The sequence below is a fragment of the Atractosteus spatula genome, chromosome 7 (genome assembly GCF_055471065.1).
Source record: "Atractosteus spatula isolate fAtrSpa1 chromosome 7, fAtrSpa1.hap1, whole genome shotgun sequence".
NCBI lineage: Eukaryota > Metazoa > Chordata > Actinopteri > Semionotiformes > Lepisosteidae > Atractosteus > Atractosteus spatula.
The window spans coordinates 21,012,044-21,021,886 of record NC_142712.1 but is presented as its reverse complement, the minus strand read 5'-3'; the positions used below and the strand labels follow the sequence as shown (position 1 = coordinate 21,021,886).

At 38.3% G+C, this 9,843-nt stretch overlaps 1 protein-coding gene across 1 annotated transcript; it reads left to right on the top strand.

The window, feature by feature from the left end:
- The first annotated feature begins 590 nt into the window (after nucleotides 1-590).
- guca1c (guanylate cyclase activator 1C) lies at nucleotides 591-8,082 on the top strand. The gene is made up of 4 exons (XM_088922478.1): nucleotides 591-1,272; nucleotides 4,368-4,517; nucleotides 6,012-6,099; nucleotides 6,632-8,082. Exons 1-4 carry the CDS (start codon nucleotides 1,078-1,080, stop codon nucleotides 6,760-6,762), a joined length of 564 nt encoding a protein of 187 aa, XP_088778604.1. The 5' UTR covers nucleotides 591-1,077; the 3' UTR covers nucleotides 6,763-8,082.
- Nucleotides 8,083-9,843: the final 1,761 nt, after the last annotated feature.

Below are 9,843 nucleotides of genomic sequence, written 5' to 3'. Positions count from 1 at the left end.
GCTGTTTGGCACAGTTCCTAGTGTGGTTTTGTAACTCCTGGTCGTGTGTCACTGCAGGACATGCTATCCTGCAGTGATAGGCTAACATGTCTTGTGTTTTTGAAAAAACAGTTATAATATTTACCTTCAACAATTACAGCTACAGGTGTTACATACACAATTAGAGAGAATTTTTCCTTGCTGCATATCTTTTTAATTTTTATTTACAAAAGTTCAGAAAATTCATTCCACACAGTTGTTATAGTTTTTTTAAATCAAAGTTCAATACAAAGATTACATACTTAGTTATCTTAAAAGAGTAAAACTTCAAGTATATTGATGTCAAGAGCAGTGATACTCACTCCTGGTCTTGGAGAACCACAGTGCTACTGGTTTTGAAGCATTTTTTGATGACTGAATACCTGGCAAAAAATCAGACTATGTATGGCAGTAATTGATTCAATTCAGAGTTCAAGTGGAGTGCAAAACCAGAAGAATCTGTGGCTAAGCAGGATGTAGAAATTGCATAGCAGCATAAAATTCCTGTTCCTGATAGATGCTCAGATAACTTGGATAACTTTGTATTAAGTGCACTAAAACTTGCCAATTAATCCCCTCAGCTCCCAAGGTAATGAACTCTCCTTATGAATCAGAGTAAAGACTCAAACATGTCTTGCAATACAATTCTGTCATCACTGAATTGCAAGTGGCTCTGTAAATATATACTGTAATACTGCACAGTCCAGTGTTTGTTACCGGCCTTGGTCAAGACTTCTTTGTCTTGATGTCTGCCTCAGGTTAAGATGACGGAGAATGAACCACACATTGCACCACCTACAGCAGAGAGGGAGCTTCATAGATTACATAAATGTCCCATTCCAACTTGATGTTAAGGCCTTGCCATTCCTGTCGAGAGGAGATGGTTATCTCATTAAATGTCTATTTTTGGGCATGGTCTTTTTTAGCAGCCAGGCTTAAGAGGTTTAGAAATCAGTAGCCGTTGCTCAGTTTTGCTTTTAGCCAGTCCAGAGCAGCTCTCAGGAAGAAGCAGAGCCAGCTCTTCAGTGAGACATTGAATCGGGGAATTGACTGAGCAGAATGGGCGCCTATGGCTCTTCGCTAGACGACATCCTCGCTGTGGATATGCACCACTGGTACAATAAATTCATGCGGGAGTCTCCGTCGGGTCTCATCACCTTATACGAGCTAAAAGCCATCCTGGGGCTGCAAGGGGTGACCGAAGAGGCAAACAGTTACATCGACCAGGTGTTCCACACCTTCGACATGAACGGGGTAAGAGCCATCACCGGCCACACATTACTTTCAAGCCACTTCTTACTGGACACTGGACAAACGCAGATGGAAGTACATGGAAAAGACTTCCAGAAAAGCACAGCAACATTAGGGACAGATGGGAAAGATTCTGCAATTTCCAAACAGGCTGTGGAAGCATCAGTGTAGAATGCACTTTAATTGCGCTAAACTATAAACATGCACAATGCAATTGGCCAGTTCTACTGTGGAAAAAGAGCAGTGGAAAAAAAAGAAATGTGGTTAGCTTCTCGCACGACATGGTGGCACAATGGTTAGCATTGCTGCTTCGCAGTGCGGGGTTTAATTCTGGACCTGGGGTGCTATCTGTGTGGAGTTTGTATATGCTCTCTGTGTTTTCTGAAAAATGGCCCTGTTGTGAGAGTGTGTGTGTCTGTTTGTGCCTTGTAATGGACTGGCATCCCATCCAGGGTGTATCCTGCCTTGCGCCCGTTGCTTGCTGGGACAGGCTCCGACTCCCCCGTGCTGCTGAATTGGATGAAGCAGTTTGAAATGGATGGATGGATGGATTAGCTTCTCTCATACCATAAGCAGCTATGAGTAGTTTGGTACTAATTGGATTGCCTGGGAAACTGAGCTTTTTGACACAAATCTGATTTAACATGACGGCATTCCACCTGTAGCAAGTGCAAGGTCAGAAGGCACCTGTCTCATGTGACCCCTCAGGATGAGTATTTTAAAGCCTCCTAGATAAATTCCGTTGATCTGACATGGCAGCTCTGCTTTAGCCTGCTGTTGACATAAATCACAACTATAGATTTTGTCATTTTGATTTAGTGGGATGAATTTTCAAGGGAAAAAAAATTAAAAATTTAAAACCAGCAGATGCCTTGCAGGGCTACACTAGGTGACCTGGTTGCACAAGGATGGTTAAAAAATTCTGAGCCCCACAAAGAGCACTGAAAACACTCTGGGAAAGATGGATACTCACATATGCAGTTCACAGTATTTTAGATTGTTTTGTGCCTTGTCTTTTGTAGGTAGAAAATTAAAATATATGCCAAAACAATCTGTGGTGTCATTATACTGTTGATACAAAGTAACAATTCCAGCACCTGTTTGCTGGAACTAAAGCAACTTAGTATTGTCTAGCATCAGTAAACTGGTAACAGCATGAAGCTCAGATTTTTAATAACTTTGGTAATTGTGGAATGATGGGGTGAAAAAGAATTGGAAATCTTTACACTTGCATCCTATGAACAAGTAAGAGTTTGCATGGTATGACTCATACCTCTGACTGTTTATGTAAGTGTTCAAGTATCAGGATTCCTCTGTAAGCTTCAACAATGTGGCTAGAGAGCTTTAGAGATTTGGGTGAAATCAGTAAACGGTAAAGAAAACAGAAAACCTGAAGACTTGAGAAGGTGTAGCTGTGATTATTTATGATTTATTTCGATGCAGAGATAGCAATAATATAAATAAAAATGCATCCTCTGTTGTATTTGTTTCTGAAAACATTAGGAAATGTGTGAATGGTTTGTGCCTGTTCTTCTGTTCTTACAAGATTTCAGGGTTCTCTGGTTGTCCACCTAGTCTTGATGACAATTATATATTTCAAGTTGTTATTGGAAATATCTTATCTACTTAAGACAGCAACCTGCCTAACTGCTTTAATTAGCATAAACAAGTAGCACATACTGTATGCTACAAACCACAGAAACCCTCAGGTTTCAAGTACACGGTTCTGTTAAAACATTGTGTATTTAATGACACAATGGTAATGGTCTAGGGAGTTTTAAATAGAAAAGCCTAATGAAAGTGTCAGACAGGAGAGGAGAAATGAGGACATGGTAATCTCTGAGGAGATAAAGGAGATTGCAGGTCAAAACTGTTGGAATTCGTGTAAACAGCACTAAAGAATCTATAAATGCAATTGTTTCATTAAAATGTTTTCCTTCTATAATTTCTTTTATTGCTTTATTATATATAAGCTAAATTCTCTATGTCCAAATGTTAGGTTTATACACATAATGGAAGATAAACCCATCTTAATCTTAAGCAATGTCAGGCCTGTATCTTCAAGCCTTTCTTGAACAAGAACATGGGAGGCTAGCTAAGAAGAAAACCATTGATCTTTAAAAAGAACATTGCTGCTTATCTCAAATTCGATAGCAAGCGCTTGGACAATTTACAATTTACAAGACTACTGGATAAAAATGAGAAACATTTTGTGTGGTGAAAACCAAATACTACCTTCTAACAGATTAAATTCGTTCCATCTGTCAGTTGTAGTCATGGAAGTATAATGATTTGGGGCTGCTTTGCTGTTTCAAGACCTGGATGACTACAAATTCTGCTTTGTATCAGCAAATTCTGGATCGTTTTGGATTGTCCAAGTTAAAGTTGGAAGGAGGAATGAGCTAAAATTCATAAACAGAAAAAAGTGAAAGACCATTATAGGAAATGTCTAGTTAAGTCATTGCTATTCAAGGAGGTTCCACCAGTTACTGAATCTGAGGGATGACATACTGTACAGTACAGTACATATTCACACAAGGATGTTTACTGTTGGGTCATTTTGTGAATTAAAAAATCCAAATTTAATCAAGTTATCTTTACATTTTATTAAGATTTCCATGAACATCTAATTTCCTTTTTTTGTTTAAAATATAAGCAAATGTGGACTGATTTAAATGGCTCACAAATATTTTGTTGGGACTATGCTTACGCAGTGTTCAAGCAAAGGGCTTTAAGTATAGTAATCTAAGTAAACAGAAGACATTGGGTGTTGAGAAAGGAAACATTTTCATTAAGGGCCAGTTTTTAGAAGCATTTTCATACCACATTAACTAAGTTGAGTCAGGGGTGTCCACATCACAATATTTGTAACTGCATTTTTAATGTGATTTCATTTTTTAATTAATTCCTTCTCTTGATCCTGAAGAGCAAACAGCTGTCAGGTTTTAATGGCCTCTAATACAATCTTTCCCGAGCTGCTCAGTTTTACTTTGGCAGGCCTACTACTTGTTTTCTCAAGCTGGTTAGGTCACACTCCTTTTTTTACAATTTGATTTCAATATTTCAGAAAATGTTAGAAACTTTTTCTTTCATTTCAGGATGGCTTTATAGACTTTGTGGAATACATTGCTGCGATCAGCTTAGTGCTAAAAGGAGAAATCAACCAGAAATTAAAGTGGTATTTCAAGCTCTACGATGCTGATGGGAATGGCAAAATAGACCGGGAGGAACTTCAAACGATATTTAAGGTGAGCTCTTGGAAAGTACCTCTTCTTCATTGTTTTTCTGGACAGTTAACAACCTCAACACTCACACAGTGTCTTCATGTGCAGATATTTTAAATCAATTCTGATTTGGAATGCACTGTAATAGGTTAGATAATACTTCGAGCATTTGATTTTTCCAGTGTGATGAAAATTGATCAAACACCTCGCCTGTATCCATAACAATGAAGCACACAGTGCAGTCTGATGCTGCTGGGTGTCCAGTGCATGATAGTTTGAGCATCTGAACCATTTAAGATCCTATCATCCTACTGACTAGAATTCAATGAAAGTTAAGAAAATATTCGTATTGCAGCCCAAGACTGTAGTTTTATTGATACTTGTTTGTACTCTGGTCTTTTTCCATGTTGGTGAAATCAGTGAAAAACCAAGAAATGTTTTTTGTGCTTTAGTTATTGAAGAACCGGTCAAATTTTTCTATCACATATGTTGGCACAGTGACACAGAGGTTAGCATTGCTGCCTCGCAGTGCTTGTGCCCTGGGTTTAGTTTCATACCTTGGTGCTATCTACATAAATTTGGCCTTGTATTCATGGGTCTCTTTTACCTTCGGGGGCTCCAGTTCCTTCCCACATTCCAACGACATACTGGTAGGTTAATTGGCTTCTGGGAAAATTAGCCCTGGTATGAGTGTGTATCTAAAAAACTTTTGACGTTAAGAGGGGTTACACTTCAATGGACTGGCATCCCGCCCAGGGTGTACCCTGCCTTGTACCAGTTGCTTGCCAGCTACAGCTAAGCTCTGGCTGTCCTGTGACCCTGAATTGAATGAACCAGTTAGAAAATGGAGTTTGGAGCTATTCTCCAAATTGTTGAAAGTGCTGTTAAAAATAAAAATCTGTCGTTAAATGTTGAATACACATCAGACTCATACTGAGAACTGCCCTCAATGGGCTTGTATACTGTACTTTTCATTCAAAGAGACTAGTTTGATCTAATCAAATATAAAGAGCATACTTGTAATTATTGCTCAGAACAAGCCAAATATCATTATTGCCAAAACAAACATGTCTCATAATCCAAACTGTTTATAAACTATTTTAAAGTGAATAGATGAAGATTTGTATTTGAGTTGCACTGCTTTGGCTTGTTTTTTAACCAGAAACATTTTGCAGGCAATGAAGAAAAGTAATAATCCTAATAACGTTTAGTTATTAATAATCCACGTACGTTTTTTTCATTTTTAATTTTGGTATGCCTAATCCTTCTGCTGCTCATCCAGGCCTTTACTGCAATGGCACAGTTTTCACATGGTGACACATTTGTTTTCTGCTGAAGCTTTACTAAACCATAAGGATCTAGAGCCCAAGAGCTGGGAGTCAGCAATGCTAATTCCCACCCACTGTGACACCCATTCTTCTAAAATTAAATAATCTATTTAAATGTATGTATTCAATGTATTTTCAAATGTTCAAATGTATTTTGATCAGTTCATCATACCATATTGTTCAATTTCAGGCCGTACAAGACATCAATCGACACTATGACATATCCCCAGAGGAAATCACAACCCTGATATTTGACACTATAGATGTGAACGGTGATGGTAAGTGAATTAAAAGTAAAGGTTTAAGAGGCCACAGTAAATAAAAATTAGAATTAGTTACGCTGGTAAACCTTGTCATTAACTGGTCAGCTAGCTAACTGGTAAAATCAGAACTTTAAGTGACCGTGTCACTGTTATCAGAAGGAGGCTTATTTTCATGCTGCTTTTTTCTTGGTGAATCACATACCTCTGTCCCAAACTCTGCCCTGGAAAAGTCAATGACACTGCCCAGACAGAAAGTACAGTACAACACAGAAGCCTGATATAGCTGGTGGAAATTTGCTCAACTGAAACTCTGTATTTTAACTCTATTAATGAGCATCCAATGTTTTAAAGATGATGTTGGACTGGTACAGCTGCATGAGTTATGGCAGGAGTTTGTTTTTTTTATTACTCCCGGGTGCCAATAGTTCCCTTTTCTGTCACTGTGTCTTCACAACAGTTGCTGTACCATTATTCAGAGATTCAGTAGTCTTAAGAATAAAATATAGGAATGCGTTGTCTGTAGTTTGTCCTTTTTTTCATTCTCTAGGGGAGCTGACACTGGAGGAGTTCATTGCTGGAGCGAAAGAGCACCCGGTTATCATGGAAACAATTACAAAAACCCTGGACCTCTCCCATGTTCTAAAAGTCATCATCAAGGGGCGGAGGAACAGCGTCTGACAGATACTCTCCAGTGTGCTGCATCTCAGGTGACGCACTTTCTTGAGAAGAAGAGCAGAGCCCCAAAAGTCAGCAGTGGACCCCATGGTGTCTGTACTGAGGCAGAAACAGTGTCTTCAAGACTCTCTGGAGTTTCACCCCGATGACCTGCACTGCATGTTTCTAAGCTGTTTGTTTCAGAAAGAGATGAACGTGTGAGAAGAAGGACACAGAAAGAACTAGAAAAGTGAAGATATCTTTGCCCACTGAGCCACAGCTGAGCTGGACAGCTGGCACAGTTTTTCCATGTGCTTTGCCCCGTGTCCAGATTAATACACATGCTGTGTCTCTGGCAGCATCTTTCTAATGCAGGTTCAAGCCACAAAAATAGCACTGGATTTGCTGAAGAAAATCCAGTGTGGCTTTAATTTAGAAATGCCAAATGTTCTCCAAGCAACTTGGTTCTTATGCAATCAGGTATATACAGAAAGATGAACATGAACATGAATTGATTGCCTGCTTAATTGGCTTCACTTCCAATGGCACTGAACTTCCAGCTTTGTCAATCACTGGCAGCAGTCGATGAAAGTGGAATCCTGAACTTTGATAAGGATTTGGTTCTGTAAAGGGGAAGAGTATCCTGAACCTTACAGGTTTGGATGGCAATGTTTCCCTTTGATGTGCTGACAGCTATGGTGTTGGATGCCTAATTATTTCAGACAGTAAAGGGTCGTATTTAATCAGCACTGTTGGTTAGAAGACTCCTGCATCCACACCCATTTGACTCATGTTAAATCAAAATGCCTAGTCTATCCCACAGTTCCTAGGTGGTCGTCAAACCCAGCCGTGCTCTCTATTTTCCTGAGGCTGCTCACACATGAATATCCCACCAAGAACTGGGTCTGGCAGGAGTCTTGATGTTTTGTTTATCTGGGGCCTCTTCTTTTACCCTGGATGGCATTCTAGTCATGACAACACTGTGTCATTGCACAACTACAGAATTACACATTTTTCACACAGGTTTCACTGTAAATGCATAGAAAGAATAGAGCCTTCATGTAACTATAAGAAGTCTAATAGATGTGGCTGTTAGTATATGCTGTACTGTGTACTGTATACAGTATATCTAGAATATACTGTGCATATACTAAACCTGTACTGTATATATACTTTCACATATATTTTTCCATGCACACTCTTATACAAAATTTGTATTCATAGTTGAGGTGGGTAGCTGTGTCACCATGCTTACGCTGCAAAGGAACAAGTAGTAGGTTTATTCCATTCTGAAAAGAGAAGAAATAAAACACAACTTTAAGAAGTACTTATTTCTGTAACAAAAAAAAATTGAAAATAATTATTAGAATCTTGCTTGTACAGCTTGTTAACAATAAACATTTTATTAATTACAGTAAGGAAAGGAAGTTTTTTTAACTTTTTTAAAAATAAACAAAGATGATAACACAAAAGCGAAAAGTATTGTAGATCTTTAACTTCATTTGGGTTTTAGTATTTGTGCTAAAACTTCCAAATTTGTTCTAACACAGTAAATGATACTGTATAGGTAAATAATAAGAACATAAGGACAGCTCCAAATGACAGGAAACCATATGGCCCACCTGACCCATTTGGAAGTTTCAGTGCCTAGGGCCTACGAAGGAGGGAAACATTAGTGACTAACGAAATACGAACTGAAACAACTTGCTTGCGATCGACTCTAGGTGCTCCAAATCAATAATCATGCGCTGTCTAGTGGCTGTTCTAGAAACTAGAAGTATCAAAGTGATGGTCGCTCGACTCTTCCATCAATCACGTGGTTTAGCATTAGAATAGTTTAAAGTGCATCATGTCGATCGACATAATTCAATTGGCGTTTACCCCTCTTTTTGCACATTTCACAGTGAAAGTGCCTAGGGCGTATGAACACCAAAATATGGCCCTGAGGCATTTATAAGGAAAAGATCATTCTAAAAGACAAACGTTTGTTCGCTTCAGGCTGGATATGTGACTTCCTCTCCTAAAACCAGGCTCTTTGAGACTAGTTTCCAAATTTAATTTATAAGCCTTACTGTTAATCTATAAATGAAAAAAAATCATGGACAACATACAGTATTTATCTGTATTACCTTTACAGATATTCCCTATTGTAATAAGGAAACCGCACCTTTTTAGCTTTAAACAGAGAAGATTATAAACGGACTTGAATCAAACATTCCAAAATACTCAAGTCAACAAAGTCAAGTCAACCTAAGGGACACGTTTAACAGCAACAGAAAGACTTGAACACACAAGTGGAAATTAGGCTTAGGAACATTCAGGATAGAATGAGGCGCTTCTTTTAGCAGAGAATTCTTGGAAAATAGATTCTAGTCCTCCCGTAACATTTCACTTAGGCCAGTTTTCCCTTTTGATGTGTTGTTGAAGAAACAGTTATAAATGCCTTACTGCTAGAAACCAAGGACAATCCATGTCCTTATGTCAATCAATTTCTTAGCTAGCATTTTTTAAAAGCAAGGGGGAGTTACAATTTTAGGAATATGGCAATACTGGGGATATTGTGATAAGCAAAGACAAACTAAGTGTGATGGGGATATTAAAATATGAAAAACAGGTTTTATACTTGAAGATTAAACTGGCCTAAAGGGCAAACAGTTCTATCTGTACCCATATATCCACTACACTTTTCTGACTTCCACCTATAGCTTTCTTCTTGCATTTTATTACCCATGATGCATCTGAAATTGCACTTTTGTGACCTTGGTATTACTAGCCTTTAATTATTGTAATAGTGACATTGGAGAAAAGGGGATTTTACAAGACATTATGTCTATGTATTTCAAGAGGCCTGTATTGTTCAATAATTACCGTAGTTCGCCAAATCTATTTCAGACATATGTTTACTTGTGATACAACAGTAGAAGTAATTTATACCAAATTATATATATCCCAAAGCATTTATAGGCACTTGCTTACATTGCTTTCTGAAAAAGGCAAGAAACCAAACAGGATAATTTGTCATTTGAGGTTTTCTGTTTAAGGTGTTGACCACATCAAATTCATTGGTACCCATCAGCACGGTGATCAGGGCCCCGGACTCTAGAC